Source organism: Mustela nivalis (genome assembly GCF_964662115.1).
Source record: "Mustela nivalis genome assembly, chromosome: 5".
Classification (NCBI taxonomy): domain Eukaryota; kingdom Metazoa; phylum Chordata; class Mammalia; order Carnivora; family Mustelidae; genus Mustela; species Mustela nivalis.
The window spans coordinates 127,818,237-127,841,397 of NC_139024.1; the positions used below are offsets into that span (position 1 = coordinate 127,818,237).

Consider the following 23,161-nt stretch of genomic DNA (forward strand, 5'->3'; position numbering starts at 1 on the left):
GATATCGGGGACACTTGGAACTGGAGATAGCACTAAGGGGCACACTCCCGGGGTGAGCCCTCAGATGTACAGAGCCATTGCCTGTCTCACACACCTGAAACTAAGCCAACACTGCATGCTAACTACTGGGAATTGAAAAAATTAAAGTGAACACCAGAACATAAAGAACACAGGATCAGAAAATAACAGCAAACCTACGGCAGAATCCTGAGTTTGCTTTGGAAAGCCCACTTCTCCCCTAGTCTCTAATATAGGCCTATTTTCGTTACAGGGCCGCTGACAATTTATACAGTCGTTAACTGTCAAGCGCTGCACCGACAACAGTTATCACTGTTTCTTGTTCTGGAAAAAGTGGGTGATCTTGAGATCGTGTGGGTACCTCTGAAATTCTGTCTTCTTGTTTCAGGTAGATAACGTGACATAATGCATAAAATGCACATGCGTGAGAGCTTTGAAAAAAAGCTAAATTAAAAAAAAAAAAAGAAAAAAGCTGAATAGTGCTGACAAGTTCGCGGAGACAAGAGGAGAGGGCTTCAACTGGCATGCAGCATAAGAAATCTACTGGAGGGTACCTTTTTCTTCCTTATGTCCTCTTGTTTACACATTCGTTTATCTACTGCCTGAATTCCTTCACTGACTGATGACCTGAGACTCTTTAAAAGAATAATAAAGAAAATGTATTACAGACATTGTTTTGTCACATTATCAATTTCCTACATCTCATTCAATTCCACAGAAATTAATACCTGTGCACCAGTACTATGCAGATATTGACAAGAAAAAAAAAACAAACATGATATACCAGACACAGTTACTGTTGAGGGGACTCATGACCTGGGGGCATAATGACACGAAGGCAGGGTCGCATGGCCAGAAGAAGAATGACATATACAGTGAAAGTTATGGGGATGAGGGGGCTTAGAATGGAGAACAGATAATATGAAGCAAAGTACAGGAGAGTCTGGAAATGCGACGGGGCTTGAATCGGACTCTGAAAGCCATGTGTACACAGCTGCTGAGGTGGGGAGGGGATGGGGAGCAGATGTAAGTGCACACACACTCAGGGGCAGGGTCAGACAGGCACACAGCCATGTGCACTGCAGGCTTCCTTCTGGAGAGAAGCAGAAATAGGAATGGAGGGCCAACTTCACTGAGATGAAGTCTTTAGATTCTGCATATTTTGGAGAACGAAAGAATGTCAAAGCACTGATGCATGATGATGAAATGTGGGTATGGAAATACCAGGAATCAAGAATGAAGAACAGAAGACCAGAAAAAGGCAGAGCACAGAGGTAGAGAAACATGTCCAGAAGCTAATGAATAAAGAGATAATTAGGAATTAGGGCCAAAACAAAGGTTAACAGAAACAACTAGAATGAAGTAGGCATATCACAAAAATTCCACAGGAAGGTGAATTAATTCACTCCATCAACATTATGAAACTCCTCCTGGACGTCAGTATTGTGGCAGCCTACAGGGATGCAATGAAGACAGATATAGTCGTATCCCTCAGTGGTCTGAGAATCTCACAGAACAGCTTCAGAGTTGGGACCAGAAAGGCAGGTCAGGCCTGTGGCTGAGCAGGACCAAAGTGGCCATAAAAACAGGCCATGGAAAAGGGAGGGGATACGGTGATGGCAGGGGGTGAGGCGGGACGGGAGCCTGTGTGAGTAGAGCAAATCTGCCTCCAGGAAGGGGGTTCGAGAGAAGAGTGGGAGGCCAAAGGAAGGCTAGGCTTGGGAAACAACACCACTATGAGGCCCCGGGAGGAAGAGGCACACCAAGGAGGCAGTGGGAGAGCCCCACAGCGGCTGGTGTGGAATCCAACAGCGGACCATGAAAATCCCTTCCATTCCAAGGAAAAGTATCTTTAACAAGATTTTGTAAAATTCAAATGAGACATAAACCATGGAAAGTATTGGCTACAACTCAAGGCACAACTCAAGATTTTTACCTGTTTCACGAACTCTTTCCTGCCTGCCCCTCCCCTAGGCTTCTCAGCACTGATATTTCCATTACTCCGCATTTTTCTTGGTTCTAACCATGTACTGTGTCTTCACTTAAATTATGTTCTCCTTATATTCTCTCTAGGATGCAGGCACTGTCTTAGGGGAGGGACGCAAGAGGCCACTCAAGCTAGAGGAGACACACAAGGAAGGATGGTGTCGTTTATGACAAGTTTACGACAGGGCATCAGAATGGACAGAGGCTGTAAGTCAGGGCACCAGACACAGATGGGGGGGGGGCGGGAAGGGAGACAGGGCAGCACAGTTTTCTGTAAGAAGTGATGCCACAACTGCCCCTCCACTGTTCACCCAGGTGGAGTTCCTATTCCCAATGGCTTAGAGGTGGGGAGTCCCATTCCCACAACAGAGATTTTTCTGAGAGAACATGCAAATGTAACATTTATTAAGTATTACATTTTATTTATATTATAATTCAGTTCCATTAGGGATTACACAGTTTTTGTAGATCAGCCCAGGAACCTAACCACACGTAGATTACGTGGGGTGGGGGGGGGATATTTACAAGATTACAAACTGTTAAAATACAAGTCATTCGTAAGTTAGAAACCACTTACATATGACCAAAGTGGCATTAATAAGTTGAATTTGGAAATATGCTTCCTCTCCCCTGACATTTTAAGGTTGTCTACTCTGAGAATATGTCTTCTTCAAATCGAACATGTTTTTTTAGGTTTTTAGCATATGCAAAAACAAAATCATTTACAACTCTTCTGAAGGTGAATATTATAATCATGAACCGTTAAAATACAACCACCAGTACCACCAAACTAACAGATGAAAAGAATTCTTAGAGAAAAGCCGACGAGGACAACAGGCGTCACAGCAGACTGTTTTCATTAATTGGGGACTTACCAGAACTTCTCGTAACTGTCCCAAAGGCACAGAAAGTTGATTGAGGGCTTTGTCCATGCCAACCTAAAGGCAAAACCAGGTTGGCACAAACACATCACGATAAGGAGTAATAGTGACGTATCTATTTAACGATCAAAGCAGTACCAGATTTAACTTGTTTTTTTTTTGGCACAACCGTATTTTGCTACATAACTAGCTAAGCAACAGAAGTGTTATTTGGCCATTAATGTTGTTCATAGAATATGAAAAAAATCTGTTGAAATACATGAAACTATAAAAATAAGGGAAGTCAGGAGAAACGAAAGTTTCCTTAAGAACAATTTGCCTTTAGATGACATTTTAAATGAATGTGAAAAATTTTCACAGAAGGTGAACAGTTCTCTGTCTGTAATTGATGATACTCAGCCAGCTGATGTGAAAGTCTGACGGGCTACGTCTCTCTTAAACATTATTATAAGCCTTGAGAAAAATAGAAATTAAACAGAAGTAAAATTTTCTAGGTTTTTAATCCTATTGGGATATTTATCTTAGTGGTATATTTCCCAAAAGCAAATGTGCATCATTAATTTTAATGCTTCTTGAAATTCCCACGGAGCTGCAACTTTCTGTGCTTCTCTGGACAAACAGATTTAAAACAAAATGAAGCATCAACAAGGAGACTTTTCTGCCAAGTAACAAAATTCAACATTTCTAAACGGCTTTTACAAACAATTGATAAGCTCACTGCAAATCATTCTTATATTTTTATAAAACCAAACTTTTTAAATATCAATATTGGCCAATGTTCCCTCAACCTAGCTCTGGCTAACAGAGTAAATTAAACATTTACCTGGGAGTAAATTAAACATTGTAAGAGTGGTGGACATTTGCTCCTACAAATTAGTTAAATCAAGGAAGACTTCAGGGTAATCACTTAGCAACTAATAAAACAACCCCTTGGGTATTATTATCCTTTACTTTTCACTGTTGACTAATGAATTTGAAACATAATCAAACTAGAGCAACCTTAAATGAATAAAAACTAAAACAAAAAAATGTATTCCAAAAAGTTTAGTTCTTTTATTAATGAAATTGGTAATTTCTTCAAGTTTCTAGTGGGGTTGGTGGGGTAATCAACTGAAAGGTTTCTAAAAACTCTGCCCTTTTAATAAATATGAAGGAGAGAGAAAGTGTGTATGTGTGTGTGTGTGTGTGTGTAGGACTTGTGAATTTCAGGTTTACCAAGTTTGTGGAAAGGTTGACAAAATCTGCATAATCCTTGTTGATGAGCTCGACCATGGCTATTTTAAGAAGTTTATTGTAGAGTTCCAGATCTCCTCTTAGTTCCTCCAGCTGGACACGCTTCCTACAGTCAGACACAAAGTGATCGACGTTGAAATCTTCCTGAAAATCAAACCAGAAAGAAAAAATGATTGCACTGATACCACATTTTACATAGAAAAATAAGATCAGAGAAAGAATAAGAGGCCGTATTACTGCAGGGGAACACACACAGGACATCAGGGGGTCTGCTCACTTCCTAAGATTATGGGAAAGGGGGCCCCTCACCAAGACCATTCTCTCCTGTTGCCTAACGCTACAGGCATTTTATTTCTTTTAATTATACATTTCAAAGAGGCTCTTCTCAAAATAGAAACAGCTTTTTCTTCTTAATTTTAACACAGCGATTCACATCCTTCCAGACTTTGTTTTGGTCTCTTTACTTTTTTTTTTTTTAAGATTTTATTTATTTGAGAGAGAGAGACAGAGAGAACAAGTGGGAGGAGGGGCAGAGGGAGAAGCCGGCTCTCTGCTGAGCTGGGAGCCTGATGCCAGGGTTCATTCCAAGACCCTGAAATCAAGATCTCAACCGAAGGCAGACGCTTAACTGACTGAGCCACCCAGGTGCCATAGGCTTTCTCTTTAAAATATAAATTACTTTTGGGGTGCCTGGCTGGTTCAGTGGTTATGGGTTCAAGCCCACATTGGGCTTTCTGCTCAGCAGGGAGCCTGCTTCCCTGTCTCTCTCTCTGCCTGCCTCTCTGCCTACTTGTGATCTCTGTCTAATAAATAAATAATTTTTAAAAAAATAAAATATCAATTACTTTTTAAAGAAACTGACATATAATGGACACATGTTAGTTTCAGGCGTACAACATAAAAATTCCATATTTTTATCTGTTGTGAAATGATCACCCTAAGACTAGTTAACATGCATCACCAAACATACACATTTTTTTCTTGTGCTAAGAACTATTAAGCTTTAGCAACTTTAAATATATAATAATATACGGCACCTGGGTAGCTCAGTGAGTTAAGGCCTCTGCCTTCGGCTCAGGTCATGATTCCAGGGACCTTGGATCGAGCCCCACATCAGGTTCTCTCCTCAGCAGGGAGCCTGTTTCCTCCTCTCTCTCTGCCTGCCTCTCTTCCTACTTGTGATCTCTGTCAAATAAATAAATAAAATCTTTATATATATATATATATATATATATATATATATATATATATATATATATTATACTATGCAGCCATCAAAAGAAATGAAATCTTGCCATGTGCAATGACGTGGATGGAACTAGAAGGTATGCTGAGTGAAATAATCAGAGAAAGACAATTATCATACAATCTCCCTGATATGAGGAATTTGAGAGGCAAAGTGGGGGGTGTGGGGGTAGGGAAGGAAAAATGAAACAAGATTGGATTCGGAGGGGGTCACCTGGGTGGCTCAGTGGGTTAAAGCCTCTGCCTTCGGCTCAGGTCATGATCACAGGGTCCTTGAATCGAGGCCACATCGGGCTCTCTGCTCAACGGGGATCCTGCTTCCTCCTCTCTCTCTGCCTGCCTCTCTGCCTACTTGTGATTTCTGTCTGTCCAATAAATAAATTAAATCTTAAAAAAAATATTGGATTGGGAGGGAGAAAAACCATAAGAGACTCTTAATCTCACAAAACAAACTGAGGGTTGCTGGGGGGAGGGGTGTATGGAGAGGGTCGTGGGGTTGTGGACATTGGGGAAGGTATGTACTACGGTGAGTGCTGGGAAGTGTGTAAGCCTGACAATTCAGACCTGTAACCCTGGGGCTAATAATACATATTTCTAATAAAAAATAATAAAATTAATATACAATAATACACAGTATTATTTACTACAGTCACTATGATGTACATTACATCCCCAAGGCTTATCTTATTAACTGGAAGTTTATACCACTGGACCCCTTCATCTATTTCCTCCACAACCTCGCCTCTGGCAACCACCAATCTGTTCTCTATGACTTCATTTTGTTTTGTTTTTTAGATTCCACATGTGAGGGAGATCATACAGTATTTCTCTTTCTCTGTCTGACTTATTTCACTCAGCACAATATCCTCAAGGTCCATCCATGTTGTTGCAAATGGCAAGACTTCCTTCTTTTTATGGTTAATATTCCATCATATACACACACATTGTCTTTATCCATTCACCCCATTGGTGGACACTTTAGTTATTTCCAAGTCTTGGTTGTTGTAAATACTGTGATACTCACTACCGTGAGTGTGAGTCTTGCTGGCTGCTTGAGCCAGGTGATCTAGAGGTATACCTGGGTAGCAACTGCAAACCTCGGGGCATCATACGAGCATTCAAGCTCCTTTCCAGGAGATACCAGAAAGCAGAAGCGAGGCAGAGGGACAGCGCAAAGATGGTACCCATCAGCTCCATCTTTGGAGAATACCTTACTAGGCTCCCAGATCCACGTTAAATTAGATGCCTGCCCCTCAGGGCTTTAAGATAAGCAAATGAGCCTCTTTCACAGAAATCTGATCCCATTTCAGTCTGCTGCTTCTGTGCTGAGTTCCAGGGTGGGTCAGTCTACTCGCGGGACTGCTTTAAGAACTGTTTCTCAGTTTGCTATAGCCTTGTGGGTCTCATGGGTGCAAGCTCTGATGGCTTCCAAAGCTGGATGTTTTGGGGTCTTGTCTCTTAGATGTACGTCTTGGAAGTTGGGGTGCCAGAAGTGGGGCTCAAACCCTTTGCTCCTCAGGGAGAAGCCTGGGGTTTTGAGTACCCTCCCAATCCCAGGTCACTGTACCAGGGGTGGGGTTTATGGCAAGACTGATTCTTACTTCAACATAGGTTTTTTTCCTTACTCACCTAATGTGTAGGAGTCACTCAGCTCGTTGTAGGGTTTTTTCCACAGGAAATTTTTCCATATGGAGCTATAGATTCAGTGTGTATTTCATAGAAGTGATGAGATCAAGATCCTCCCATGCCACCATCTTGAATGGAAACCCCAGACCTTATCTATGTATGTGTGTACACACACATATGTGTAAACACACACACACACACACACACACACACAAATATTCATGCTCTTCTAAACTAATTCCCATCTAGGGGCACCTGGGTGGCTCAGTGGGTTAAGCCTCTGCCTTCGGCTCAGGTCATATCTCAGGGTCCTGAGATCAAGCCTCACATCAGGCTCTCTGCTCAGCCGGAGCTTATTTTCCCCCCTCTCTCTGCCTGTCTCTCTGCCTCCTTGTGACCTCTCTCTCTCTCTGTCAAATAAATAAATAAAATCTTAAAAAAAGAATAAAAAAATAAAAAATAAAAACCCATTCTATTAAAAAAAATTTCCCATCTAAAAATATAACTTGAATGTCTTTACATAAAACACATACATTTCTATTAATATTTTATGTGCATGCTGAGTGTCCCATTGAACAGATGTTCCAAATCTTTCATAACCTATTTCCAAGTATTGGTCTCACAGGATTAGCTATCCTGTGTTTCCCCTCTACAATACTGTGATACCCTGGTAGGCTTATATGCTTAGAGGCAATAAATTACTATCTAATTCCCCTGTGACTCTGCTACTCCATGACCTGTTTAGTCAGCAAGAATCAAATGTGATGGGGCGCCTGGGTGGCTCAGTGGATTAAGCCGCTGCCTTTGGCTCAGGTCATGATCTCAGGGTCCTGGGATCGGGTCACACATCGAGCTCTCTGCTCGGCAGGGAGCTTGCTTCCCTCTCTCTCTCTCTCTCTCTCTGGCTGCCTCTCTGTCTACTTGTGATTTCTCTCTGTCAAATAAATAAATCTTAAAAAAAAAAAAAGAATCAAATGTGATGATTCCCAAACTAGTTAAGGACACCTACACTTACTTTTCATTAAACACTATGTAAACCAACAAAATATGACTGCAAAAAAAATCACTGTTCTTTTGAAAACTAACACAGCTACTTTGGAAAGATTTGATACAAAGAAATCAATAAGAAAATTTTTGCTAAGTTAGGTATGGGTGAGATGACCAAGTACCAGGCAGGGAGGGAGTGATCACAGGATTCTCACTCAATTCAGTTAAAGAAACTGAAACTGAATGCAAAAAAAGACAACATAGAAAACTTTTTTTAAAGATTCTTTTTATTTATTTGAGACACAGACAGACAGTATGAGCAGGGAAAGGGGCAATGGGAGGAGATTCCCTGCTGAACAGGGGGCCCAATGTGGGACTCCATCCCAGGACCCCGAGGTCATGACCTGAACCGAAGGTAGATGCCTAACCTATTGAGCAACCCAAGTGCTGTGATAACTCAGAAATCTAATCTGCAGGCCAGTTTCCAGAGAAAAGACCTGGCACTGTTTCAATGGAGAATAAATGTACATATATTTTTTCCAAATAAAATACTAAAAACTGTATGTACCATTCCCTAAGAATACTTGTTTAAACTGACTTTTTTAGTTAATCAACCAAAGACTGACCCTGCTAGTGTCGGAGAGAAGGACTTCATACCAAACCGTAATTTCACAGTCATCTACAGAAAGCCACCTGCTCCTTACACTGGTGACCAAATTAGCCTGGACCTTTCTCTCCTGAGACAATTTCAGACCTTACATCATAGTTATGTAGTACATCACGGGAGGGGGTCTTGGTTCATAATCCTGGCCATCCTACTCATCAACTGTATACCTTTAGGTCGATCACTTTCCCTGCCTCAGTTACACATTGTTGAAGTTCTTGAACTTCATGATGGCATTCTAAATTATAACTGGGGTGCCTATGTGGTTAAGCATCTGCCTTTGGCTCAGGTCATGATCCCAGTCTCTTGGGTTTGAGTTCCACATCAGGCGCTCTGCTGAGCAAGGAGCCTGCTTCTCCCTCTGTCCCTTCCTCCTGCTCCTGCACTCTCTCACTCTCAAATAAAATCTTAAATAAATAAATAAATAAATAAATCATATAACTTAGCCTCAGTGAACAAATGCTATTAGGTAATATTAGTACTCAACTTACCATTTATGCATTTGTTCTCAGATAAACAAAAGTTGCATAACACATGACTAAATAACTCGGAACATCTGTGAATACTGGATTAGGCAGCGTTTGTTGTGAAAAGCAAACCCAAACTCACAGTGCCATAATAGAGACCCATTTCACTTAACCAAGAATGGTTTTACTACTTTAGGAATGGTTTTACTTTATAGTGTAGATTCCCCAAGTATTCAAAAAGAAAGTATTTACAACCCATACATTTATTGTCAACTGATTTTTCACTAGGATGCCAAGACCATTTAATGGGGGGGGGGGGACAGTCTTTTCGAGTGCCTACTACTGGGACAAGTGAATATCTACATGCAAAAGAATGAACTTGGAACAGCAACGTCACACATACACAAAAATATAACTCAAAATGGATCAAAGATTTAAATGTAAGAGTCAAAACTGTAACACTCAGAGAAAACAGGTGAAAATCTGTATGACTTTGGATCGGGAAAAGCTTTCTTAGACATGATACACAAAGCAATAAGAAATATTAGATAAGCTGAACTTGATCAAAATAAAAACTTTCGTGTGTCAAAGGACACTACGGAGAACGTGAAAAGACAACCCACAGAATGGGAGAGAGTATCTGCAAATCATTTGTCTGACAAGGATCTAATAACCAGAATATGCAAATATACTCTTAGAACTCAACAACAAAAAGACAAATAACCTAATTTAAAAACAAGCCAAAGACTTTTGAATAGACATTTCTCCAAAGATGATACACAGACGGTCAAGAGCACATGTCGGGATGTTCGACATCCTTAGTCATTGGGGAAATGCGAATCAAAAGCACATGCAGATGCCACGTCACACCCACTAGGACAACTATGGTAAAATAAGAAAAAGAAAAAGAAAAAAAAAGAAGAAGAAAAGTGCTGGCAAGAAGGCGGAGAAGCTGGAACCCTCCTGTATTGTCGGTGAGAATGTAAAACAGTGTGGCTAAGGCAGCAAACAGCTCGGTAGCTCCTCAAGAAGTTACACACGTACAATTACCCAGCAGTTCTACGTCTAGGGGTATGACACCGACAGAACTGACAACAGATGTTCCTGCCACAACCTGTACATGAATGTGCACAGCAGCGCTGCTCGTAACAGCCAAAAGAGTATATACCCAACGTCCATCAACTGATGAATGGATACATAAAATGTGGAAGAGCCTCTTACACAACCATAAAAAGGAATAAACTGTTACATGCTACAACACGAGTGAAGTCTGAAAACATTCTACTCTCAGGTTAAAGGAAGCCAGACACAAAAGGTCACGTGTTATACAATTCCACTGATATGAGATGTTCCAGAAAAGGCAAATCCATAAAAACAGAAAGTAGATTCATGATTGCCAGGGAATAAGGGGGGGGGGAGAATTAGAAGTAAGAGGTTTATTTTTCGGGTGATGGAAGCATTCTGGAATTAGACAGAAGTGACGTATGTACCATATACACAGTAAATATACTAAAAACCAGAGAAGAGTACGCTTTAAAATGGCAACTATTATGCTTTGTGAATTATATTTTGATGAAAAATGAAACAACTTAAATATCAACAAGCTAAATGCTAGGATACATTAAAAAAAATCCAAAGTAACACTAATCACAGGAACAATGGCGTAGCTACATGAATTTCAGACAAAGCAGATTTCAGAGAAGGAAAATTATCAGGCATAAAGAGCAGCATTACATAATGATAAAGAAATCGACTGACCAAGAAGACACAATTATCCTTAAGGTATGTGTGCCTGATCAACACAGGTAAGACACAACCTAACAGAACTGCAGGGAGAAATAAACAATTCCATTATCACAGCTGATGACTTCAACACCTCTTCATCATTAATGGGCCGATCCAGCAGCAGGGCAACAAGGATTTGACAGATGTGGACATTCAGTCCAGACATGGCACACTTAACACCACCATCAATTACCGTACAACAGATGTACACAGACTATTTCGCCCAGTAATAGTGCAACACACATTCTTCTTAAGCTCATATGGAACACTCATCAAGACAGAATAATTCTGGGCCACAAAACACAACAAATTTTTAAAAATAAAAATTATACCAAGTATGTTCTCAGACCGCAATGGAATTAAAAATCAGTAACAGAAGATAGTTGAAGAAGTCCAAAATACATGGAGATTAAATGACACACTTCTAAATGACAGGAGACCAGTCTCAACAAAATACAATGTAGCAAAATGTGTGGAATGCTGCTTAAAGGGAAAATACAGTACTGAATGCAAATATTAGGAAAAAAAAAGATTAAAGTCAATAATCTAAGCTTCCATTTTAGGCAACAACAACAAAATCAAATCTAAAGTAAGGAGGGGCTCCTGGGTGGTTCAGTTGGTTAATCATCTGCCTTTGGCTCAGGACATGGTCCTAGGGTCCTGGGACAGAGCCCTGCATCAGAGCTTCCTGCTCAGGGAGGCTGCTTCTCCATCTCCCATTCCTCCTGCCTGTATTCCCTCTCTCACTGACTCTCTCTGTGTCGAATAAAATCATTAAAAAAAACCCTAAAGGAAGTAGAAAAAAAATAAAAATTAGAGCAGAAATCAATGTAATTAAAACCAGGATTTTTTTTTTAAATCAATAAACCCCAAGTCTGTTTCTTTGAAAACATCAATAAAACAGATAGACCCTTAGCCAGTCAAACAAAGAAAAAAAGGTAGAAGACATAAATTACTGATATCAGATGAAAGAAGGGAGGGCTACTGCTAACAATCCCAATCACTGTAAATTCAACCAAACATTTATGGAATACTACACAATTCTCTAAAATCTCTTCCAGAAAGTAAAACTAGAAGGAGTACTTCCTAAATCATTCTAGGAGATCATTATTACCTTGACACCAACACCAATACTACAAGAAAAGAAACTATAAACTAGTATCTCTCATGAACACAGACACAAAAATCTTCAACAAAAATTAGCAAATAAAAGCAAACACTATATTAAAAAATTATACACCAGGGTCATGTAGGATTTATTCCAGGTATGCAACATTAGAAAATGTTCAACATTAGAAAATCAATGTGATCCATCATATCAACAGAAAGAAAATCACATGATCATATCAATGAAGGGAGGAAAAAAAACATTTAACAAAATCCACACCTCTTCATTATTAACCCTCAGGAAACTAAGAATAGGAGGACTTCCTCAACTTGATAAAGAATGTTTCCAAAAATCCACAGCTAACATGATATTAATACTGAGAAAATAGAAGACAGGGAATCAAGGCAAGGATGTCCCTCCTACTACTACTATTCAATACTATACTGGAAGGCCAAACTAATGAAATAAGGTAAGAAAAGGAAACAAAAGGTATACAACCTGGGAAAGAATAAAACTTTGTTCACAGATGACATGACTGTCTACAGAAAATACAAAGACTTCACACCCCACACCCTCCTGAAACTAGTCAAGTGATTATAGCAAGTCTGCACAATACACAGTTAAAATACAGAAGTCAATTGCTTTCCAATGATGTATCAGACAAAGGGCCAGTATTCAAAATTTATAAAGAATTTATCAAACTCAACATCCAAAAAACAAAAAAATCCAGTCAAGAAATGGACAGAAGACATGAACAGACCAAAGAAGACATCCAAATGGCCAACAGACACATGAAAAAGGGCTCCACATCACTCAGCATCAGGGAAATACAAATCAAAACCACAATGAGACACCACCTTACATCAGTCAAAATGGCTAAAATTAACAAGTCAGGAAACAACAGATGTTGGCGAAGATGTGGAGAAAGGGGAATCCTCCTACACTGTTGGTGGGAATGCAACTCTGGAAAACAGTATGGAGGCTCCTCAAAAAGTGAAAAATGTAACAACCCAACGACTTAGCAATTGCCCTATTAGATGTTTATCCAAAGTACACAAAGTGATTTGAAGGGGCAAAAGCACCCCGATGTTTATAGTCAAACTATTGAAAGAGCCCAAATGTCCATCAACAGATGAATGGATAAAGAAGATGTGGTATACATACACACACACACACACACACACACACACACACACACACACATTACTCAGCCATCAAAAAGAACAAAATCTTGCCATTTGCAAGGACATGGATGGAACTAGAGGAAGACAAATACCATAGAGTTTCAGTCACATGTGGAACTTAAGAAACAACAGATGAATATAGGAGAAGGGAAGGAAAAATAGAAACAGACAGGGAGGCAAATCACAAGAGACTTAACTACAGGAAACAAACTGAGGGTTACTGGAGAGGGAAAAGTTGGGGTAACTGCGTGAGGGGTATTAAGGAGGGCACTTGTTGGGATGAGCTCTGGGTGTTGTATGCAACCAATGAATCACGAAATTCTAACCATGAAACTAAAAGTACACTGTATGTTAACGAGATTGAATTTTAATTAAAAAATTTAAAAAAGTCAATTGCTTTCGTATATACCAGCAATGTACAAGTGGAATTTGAAGTTAAAAACACAAGACCATTTACATTAGCATACCAAAAAAATTAATACTTAGGTGCAAATCTAACAAAATATGCACAAGATCTATATGAGAAAAAGTATAAAATTCTGATGAAAGATAACAAGCAAGGTAAGATGTGAAGTGGAAAGAAAGTCCACAATCTTGGGTAAGAACACTCAATACTGTTAAGAGGTCAGTTCTTCCCAAACTGATCGACAGACTCAATGCAATCCCAATCAAAATGCCAGGAAGTTATTCTGTGGATACCAACATGTTGACTCTAAAATTTGGATGGAAAACTGGAAAACCAAGAGTCCCAGAGTAGTCAACAAAATATTAAAGAGCGGGGAAAAAAAGGAAATTGAGGATTGCCACCACCCAATCTCAAGACTTACTATTAAAGCTATAGTGATTAAGACAGAAGGTGCCTGGCAAAAGAGACAGGTGCTTGGAACAGAGTGGAGAGCCCAGAACAACATCCACACACACAGGCAAAGGCAACTCAATGGCAAGGACAGTCTTCAACAAATGGAACCGAACAATGGGACATTGATAAGAAAAAACAAACAAATGAAAATAATAAAAACAAACTTTTCACACCTTTCACAAAACCTAAACGTAAAATGCAAAACTTCTTAAAGATGACATAAGAAAAAATGTAGGGATCCTTGGATTTGGCAATGACTTTTCAGATATAAAACCAAAAGCATGATCTATGAAAGAAAAAAATTGATGAGAGGGACTTTGTTAAAATTAAACTTCTCTGTAAAAGACACTGTTAAGAGAATGAAAAGACGGGACAACTGGGTGGCTCAGTTGGTTAAGCAGCTGCCTTTGGCTCAGGTCATGATCCCAGCGTCCTGGGATCGAGTCCCACATTGGGATCCTTGCTCCGCAGGGATCCTGCTTCACCCTCTGACTCTGCCTTCCACTCTGTCTGCCTGTGCTCACTCTCGCTCGCTCTTTCTCTGACAAATAAATAAATAAAATCTTTAAAAAAAAAAAAAAAGAGAGAGATGAAAAGACCAGTCACAGAGTAGAGAAAATATCTGCAAAACACAGCCATGGTAAAGGACTTAAAATAAGAAATATAATATAAAGATGTCTTAGTACCAACAAGAAATCAAACCTAATTTAAAAATGTGAAAAGAGCGGTGGCTGGGAACCCCAGTCAGTTAAGCATCTGCCTTTAGCTCAGGTCCTGGGACTGAAATCCACACTGGGCCCCCGGCTCAGCGAGGAGCCTGCTTTTTTCCCTCTCCTGCTGCCTGCTGCTACCTCTCCGTATGCTTGTGCTGTTAATAAATAAATAGAATCTTTAAAAACAAACAAAAAAAAAGGATCTGAAAAGATGCTCAACTTTGTATGTCATTAAGAAATTGCAAATAAAATCCAAAGCACTAGTAATACCAAATGCTAGCAAGGATGTGGGACAACCAAACTCTCATTCACTGTTTGGTCAGAATGCAAAATGGGAGGCACTGTGTGAGACAGCTTGGCAGTTTCTCACATAACTAAACACATTCTCACTATAAGATCAGTAATTGTGCTCCTTTGTATTTACCCAAAAGAGCTTAAAACTAGTGTCCACACAAAAACCTGCACACGGATATTTACAGCAGCTTTATTCTCTGAAGTGCCAAAACTTGGAAGCAATCCAATCTCCTTCAGTAGGTGAACAGGTACACTGTGCCACACCCACACAATGGATTATTCGACAATTAAAAGATGAATTATTAAGCCACAAGACTTCGAAGAACCTTAAATGCATATTGCTAAGTGAAGGACCAGTCTCAAAGGCTAAATACTATATGATTCCAACTCTATGGCATTCTGGAAAAGGTAAAAATTAACCAACATTTTTATTTTTATTTATTGTTTAGGTCATCTCTATACCCAATGTGGTGGCTAGAACTCACAACCCTGAGATCAAGAGTCAGATGCCCTAGCAACTAAGCCAGCCAGGTGCCTCTAAAAAGGTAAAACTCTAGACAGTAAAAAGATCCCGGGCTGAAGGGTGAGCAAGGAGGGTGCAGAGAGAGGAGAAGAAACAAATAGATGAGGTACAGGGTTTTTCAAGGCAATGAAACTAGGCTGTAAGATACCAACAGTAGGTAAATAACATTATACATTTGTCAAGACCCACAGAACTATAGAAAGAGGAGTGAACCCTAATGTAAACCATGGATTTTAATTAATACTGTATCAATGCTGGTTCATCAGTTGTAACACATGTACCACAACAATGTAATCCATTAATAATAGGAGATAGTGAAGTTAGAAGAAAAATATCTTCTCTTTGTACTCAGGGGCATTTCCTATCTGAACCCAGTTAAAGTACAAATCCCCCAAAAGGCCAGAAGTTGGGAGATCACAAGAGGTGTTGGAACACAGGAAAATAAATGAGCAAACCAGACAAGCTGCAGGTAATTAAGAACCATTAACCATGAGAGAAGCAGTGACTTCACTCAAAATTAAAACCAAGTAGAGTTTAAAAGTTTAGCTACTTTACTAACTAGCTGCAATCAGGGATGGCAAACAAAGACTAATTCAAAGTAACCTGGGAATTAATCATTTAAAACTTACCAATAATCTGAAATTAGTAGCTTTAATGCTATGAAAATTACATGGAATTTGGAAAGATTGAAGTTCTCTAAGCTGCCAAGAAGTAAAACACTCCTTCCCAGATACATGGACTTATAAAATCACTATATACTATCTCCACGAGAAGCAGAATCCCCCAGAACCATCACTCTGTAATGATGAGAAGTACTAAGAGGGCATATGAAATTTATGAAACATGTCCCATTTCATCGAGACAAAAAACCAAAATAGTTAAGCACTAATCTGCACACTACATAGGGGTTGAAAGACATAGAAAGTTTGTGTGAGCTCACGTATGTGTGTGTTTCCAACCATTCTTGAAAACAATGGACAACAGAGATGAATAAATGTCCCTGTATATCCCATAAATATTCCTCAAATATTTATCATGCAACTCCAGCTCTGCTCTAAGACCTGGGGACACAGTCATGAAAAGAAAAGACAAGGTCTCTGCTTTTAAGGAGCAGATATTCTAATGCAGAAATGAGAAAATAAATATGTAGACAAACATTATATTAATGAACAGTGATCAAATAGTGATTAATGAATAGTGATCACAGCTAAAAAGAAAACAGGACACAGTAAAGGTTGAGTGACAAATGGGATGTATTTTAACTTGGATGAACCAGGAAATATAGAACAATGAGTTGAGATCCAAGTGACACAAAAGAGCTAGCCACCGGAAGTGTGGGAAGAGTGTTCCCGCCCAAGGTATCAGCATGTATACAAAAATGTCCTTGGAGCTCTTCCCTCCAGCCCCTGCTCTCAAATCTCTGACCCAGCTAGGTGGGGACATAATCTAGGACTTGTGTCTCCCAAAACTCATTCTAAATCTTTGTTCGGTGACTAAATTATTCAAGCTTGAAAATTAAAAACATATGCTAACAAGATCTTCCCACCATCTACAGAGAGATCATCTTAAAAGCATCATGAAATAGTAACACTAAAATTCTAAAAAACTTCTGTTCTAACATTTTAATCAATTTTATATCAAACTCCTTTCTTGAATTTATATACCCATTTGACATATTTATGAAGAGACAAAAAAAAAAAAACAACAAACCCTACATTCCGTAAATGTATTTATCCATCTAACAAATATTTGAGTACCTAATTACACTCTGTTCCAGCTGATTTCTTCTCTTTATCTCTTTTTTCCCCTCAATTTAACACCAATCATAATCTATGCAGGCTTTTAGTTCGCTTTTCAAAATTAATTTCTTGAGCTATTTAAAAGGATTATCCAGTGCTAGAGTTCTCAACACTGGTCACACATTAGAATCACTTAAGGAACTTTTTTTTTTTAAGATTTTATTTATTTATTTGACATAGAGAGAGAGGTCACAAGTAGGCAGAGAGGGAGGGAATCATGCTCCATGCTGAGCAGAGTGTCCCATGCAGGGCTCGACCCCAGGACCCTGAGACCATGACCTGAGCTGAAGGCAGAAGCTTAAACCTCTGAGCCACTAAGGCACCCCCTCACCTGAGGAACTTAAAAACAAAAAGCCCAAAGGGCACCTGGCTTGTTCAGTCACTGGAGCGTGCAGGTCTTGATCTCAGGGTTGTGAGTTCAAGTCCCATGTTGGGTATAGAGATTACTTAAAAAAAAAAAAAAAAGAAAGAAAGAGCCCAAGCCCCAGTTTGTGATTAATTTGTTTAAATGTTTCAAGAAATGTGATGCTAAATGTTGTAAGACTAGTTAAATAACAAAAAGATATATTTACATAATACTTCTTGCTCTCAAATTTTGAACAAAGAACTTACTAATAATCAATAACTTAGTAGGCCAACATTTTATTTAAATAAGTTTTATGGTACTACAAAGAGTGAATTAGAAAATCAAAAGCAAGGAGAAATGGGCATGATGTGAACATGGGGAAGCAAGAGAAAGCAAGAAACTATGTGACCAGGAAGCGAATGCTTAGCTCTGAGATCCTTCTCTGAGAGAAGGACAGATTAAAACCTAACAAGAAAGAAAAGAAGGATCCCATGCACTCAAGGAAAGAGAAGTCCCCCAACATCCCTCCTGCTTTTTCCAATATAAACACACAGCTGGGCCGACTTACCACATCCTGGTTGGTACCGACTTTATCAACTTTTCTATTTAAGCCAAACTTGACCGGTCAATGATGGATGGGCTGTGTGCCAAGTTTACCAGTTGTACAACTGACTGTGTAATGGCTGAAACTGAGAAACCGGGGTGAAAGTATCAAGAGGCTCTAAGGATTGCAAAAGAGCCAAGATTCAAATGATTACCACGTACACACAAGACAAACTATGCAGATGACTGCTCAGTATGGAAGTACTTCAGAGTGTTACACTGTGGCATCAGCTGACCCAGACCCAGAAGATTGCTGGAGTTCCCATCATGGACATCTCTAACCATATAGACGACACTGAGCAAATGCCAGATGATGATGGAGCCCCTCACTCCTATGTCTTAATAGAGTTCCTCAGCTCTCCTTTACCAACTTTTCCTGTTGCCAGTTCATACAAGCAATTCTCCTTACCCAGTTCCTCTGTTCTGAGCTATGGCTAAAGACACTCACTTTTTTATGTTTTGAAACTGATTATCTTGTACCATTTTACTTTTTGTTGCATCTTTTTATAAATCAGATGACCGCTCACAAGACAAAAAAAAAAAAAAAAAAAAAAAGGAATGGAAAGGAAAGATCAAAAAAAAGGACAACAACAACAACAAAAAAACAGTTCTTTTTTGCCGGGAACCCTTCTTACAAGTGCCAATCAGATAAACTTTATCTGATGTTACATCGTCACAACTCCTCTATCATCAGGGAAAGTAGTTCACATAAGAAAATTTCTCTATAAAATGAGTTCCAGGCTTACATTCCATATTTGGCTAATTAGAATTTCATTACGATGTCTGTCTCACACTGATGCGGAAGAGAATGGAATCTTGTCATCAAGACGTGACATCGAACTAAGAACCCACAGGGTAAGCACTCAGATCCTGTGATATGAAGTCGGCTCCTGGGGATGGGCGACCCTGGGCAACAGTGGCTGACCTGTGGGCCTGCGGCTATCTGCCGTCTGTCACTCTTCCCTCTTCCTCCTCTGTCAGCTGCTATCTCCAGCTGCTGTCAACAAAGTCCACCTCAAACAGCCATCACTTCCCTCTGGTCCCATTTACCATAGCTAAGCTCCAGGCCAGGCATCCAGATCACCAGCCCTGTGGGAACTTCTTCTAAGGTAAGAGGTGGCCCTATTGGTGAAATGCAGGTGCCAAGGCATGCGGACATTGTGCCATCTTCTGCGCTATTCTTAATGTTCTGATCGTCCCACTTCCCTCAGTTCCCACCTGTGGCCTCTGGAAAGGAACATATTACAGTAGGATTTCCAAGGACTGATGCGTGGGGGTCAGGAGATCTGGCCTGTGATTGGCCCCAACTAGCTGTGTGGCTTTAAAGGAAGTCATCACCCCTCAGGCCTCAGTTTCCTTATCTGCAAGCCAGGATGGACTAGAGTCTTTTCAGAGGAGCCGGCAAAGATCACATAGATAAGCACCACCTCATTATACTAACAAGCAAACAGAAGGCCGGAGGCGAGTGATTTGCCCCAAGACAGACATAAGCAGGCAGAGAGCAGAGCCGAGGATGGGACCCACATCTGCAGGTCACAGCTAATCAGCCAGCACAGTACAAACAGATCTGAGCAGCTGCTCATTCTTCCCCTTTTCCGTTTTGTCCATCAGAATGCATGCTCCCTGCAAACAAGGACACACAGGACCTGCTTCCTGCCTCAAAATTCCCAGTTCACCCAATTAGAACAGGGAGGAGCCTCAAGGACTTACCCCCCGACTCCCACACACGGTTCTTTTACCTATGGAACATGAGGGTACATACATTCACCGTCCAGAGGGCTCCTGCCTTCACTTCTCATGGAAAAGGTCATCATGTGCCTACCCGGGGTGCCAACGAAGCCACAGGTTCCAGAGAGGAACTGACACAGAGAAGTTCAAAGGAGGCAGATGGCTCATTGCAGAAACAAACTGTCTACCAAGGAAAACTACCCCATGGGGGACTGATTCTCTTTGAAATACGTTCGAGTGCGTGGGAAAATGGTTTTTCAAGAGCTGGTGGACTGACCAGTCACCTGGTACATACAAGATCACATCCGCATTCTGACAAGAGTGGCTCGCCTGCAGTGTAGACCAGGGGCCAGAAAGACAAGGAAGGCACATGGAGACTGGGTGAGAAGCTTCTACGGTGTGATGGCAAGGGCGCACTGCAAAGGTACGAGAAGAGATGGAAAGAAGTATATGGACTCAAGAGGTTTAGTAAGCGAAATCCACAGGACTTGGTGTAACAGACTAGATTTTGGAAAGGTGACAGAGTAGGAGTTGACTTCTGGTTTCCCGACTCCAGGCTAAACGGATGAAGTGTTTACCGAGAGAGGCAATAGAATAAGAAAGGTGGTTTTCCGTGGAGGAGGTGCTCATGAATTCCGTCTTGAACCTGATGAGTCTGAGGGGCCACAGACACATCCGAGAAGAAAGATCAGCAAGTCCGATACACAGAACTGGTGCTCAGGAAGCGTGTGGACCAGAGACAGGAATCTGCCTTACCTGCTGATAGGTGGTCATGAAGCTGCACAAAAGGTCATCTAGGGAAAGAAAGGAACACGGGGCTGAGCCCATAATCAGCATTCAGTGGCTACCAGGAGCATGACTTTGCACAGGAGACACATCAGAGAGGTAGAAGAAAGACAGGAAGCAATGCAGAGCATTTGGTCTACTGCGATGTCGAGTAAGGAGACAGAGAAAGGTCAGGTGCGCTGACTTAGAAACAGTTTTGGTAAGAACTCTTTAGTGGAACGACAGGGCCTGAAGGGTGGAAGGTGGGAAAGTCAAGTCAACCCCTGAGCACTGGCTGTGATGCGCGACAGTGACAGGCCAATACCTAGAGGTGGGGCAGTCAAGTGGGAGAGGATCAAACAGGAGCGCGTGATGGGAAGGAGTGCAGGGGAGAGGATCCTTGCAGGCTCCTGGAAGGGCGGGAGGGCATGGACTCCGAGCCGGAGTGGAGATTGAACCCGAGGAGGAAGGAGAGCCCCTCCCCGTACCAGGCGAGGAGGAGAAGGGGACAAATACAAGAATGGGATCATGGTCAGCAGGATGGAAGAGGTCCCGTGGGATGGCTGCTAATTTTTCTGTACGACTGGAGATGAAAGAGGAAGGCTACTTGTGATGTCAATAGCACACCCATGTAAATGGTCTAATTTATCTGTTATGCCACTTTCTCCCCCTACTACCAATACCTTATGTCCTGCTCATCTATTAGTTGGCTGTCAACCCAAAGGATTTTCGGATTTCTAAGCCGACAAAGTATGATGTTGCCAGTGCCTCTGCCCCAGGTGACCCTTCCCCATCTGCCATTCCTGCACTTTGATCACCTACCTCTTTTGCATACCTTTCCCCTTCTATTTCTTATTAGATCTCATAAACATGACTTTTTAAGTAGTCTCCTGCCACCAGTCAGCTCGAACTCAACAGATATGACCATGCAACTTCCTGCTGTAAACCTGACTGCAGCTCTACCATGAAGACTGCATCAACGTGGACCCCTCAATGTATGCAGTGTCCAAGGTGCAACCCGCAGCCCCACCCCATCTCCCTTTCTACCATCCCAGTCTCATTCCAAAATGTGCCAAACAAGACACCTATGTAGAAATACAACCCCGACAGCAAGCTCTCCGCTCATTTCTGCCTCGGAACTGTAACTTAACAAAACATCTCTCTGATGGAAACAGAAATTGCAAATAACCTTTATCTCCAGCTCCCACATAGAAGATCAATACCACTTTACACAGAACAGCTGTTCCATGTATTTTCCTTCTATGTATGAAGGGGTCATGTTCATTAACACTACAAATTGTACATTATATTCAGAAATTTCAGAGCTTTGAAAGAATATGGAATTGCTGGCATTCTAGCCACTTTCCCAGTTTTCTCTCTTCCTACCTCTAAGTCCTACTTTAGAACTGCTATTTTGAGATTTCTATTTTCCGAAGCTGCTTTGACCAAAGGCATTCTGTCCGCTCAGAGTGAAAAAGATGGCAGGGCTAGGAAGTGTTAGAAAATGCTAGTGTTAGGCCCAAAGAAAGCCCGACGAAGTCCAAAGACAGACAAGCTAAAGAGACTTCCGTGCTTTGAGATTCTTTAAGTCTATGTGTGTGCCTTTTCTTCTTCCAATGACCTCTCTCCTCATCACGTGTCCTTCATTAACAAAAGGTTTCTGGATCAGAGAATTCACTCTGTGCTCTCCTTCAGACACTCCATTCACTTTACACCTTTTATTACAGTGGCTTAACATCACCATACAAGAACAAGAGTACAATATACCTTCGTCTAGACATCCCTACATATTAAAAATGATATGGCCACACCGCAGAGGATCCAGACATAAGGACTTTTAAAGCCAGAGTTTGAGAGATGTGATCTGAATGCAAGTATCAAAAAGGAACTAGCTGGTTAACCCAAAAAAGAAAAAAACATATTATGACTTGAAGCCATAAAAAAGTAAGAAATTCAAACTCTTCAGAATTTTAGGTACCTACAGAGCCAAAACTTTTTAACACTGAAACCAGCTACTAAATCCCAATCCTTAGAAATTAAACATATACGTTTTGATAGTTTAAGTACAGACCCAGAGGGATACAGAAAACAGATAAAGCTCCTCCTGGCTCTGATTCAAACCTTGGGACATTTTCAAGGCTATGTCTGATGAACCTTTCCTGTCAGTAAAGTCTTTTCAGTTTAAATTTCTATTCTGTAAGTTTATGTCCTACAGTTATCTGCTGCCAGCTTCAGGCTGACTTCACCAAGAGAAGTAGGGAAACATTAGAAAAGGAGCTTGGTATGCTTTGTAGTACCGGACCAGAACCAGTAAGGACAGTACAGTCTTTCAGATTTCTCATTCTGA

The 23,161-nt window shown here is 40.7% G+C and overlaps 1 protein-coding gene across 1 annotated transcript in view; it reads right to left on the reverse strand.

The window, feature by feature from the left end:
- The window catches only part of LOC309864914 (conserved oligomeric Golgi complex subunit 2-like), a 30,894-nt gene that overhangs the window by 7,123 nt on the left and 610 nt on the right, over positions 1–23,161 (reverse strand). The window contains exons 2-4 of the mRNA XM_082730874.1: positions 4,101–4,262; positions 2,880–2,942; positions 573–653 (exon numbers count right to left, since the gene is read on the reverse strand). Of these exons, the coding sequence (XP_082587000.1) occupies positions 573–653; positions 2,880–2,942; positions 4,101–4,262 (306 nt within the window). The remainder of the gene's footprint in view (positions 1–572; positions 654–2,879; positions 2,943–4,100; positions 4,263–23,161) is intronic.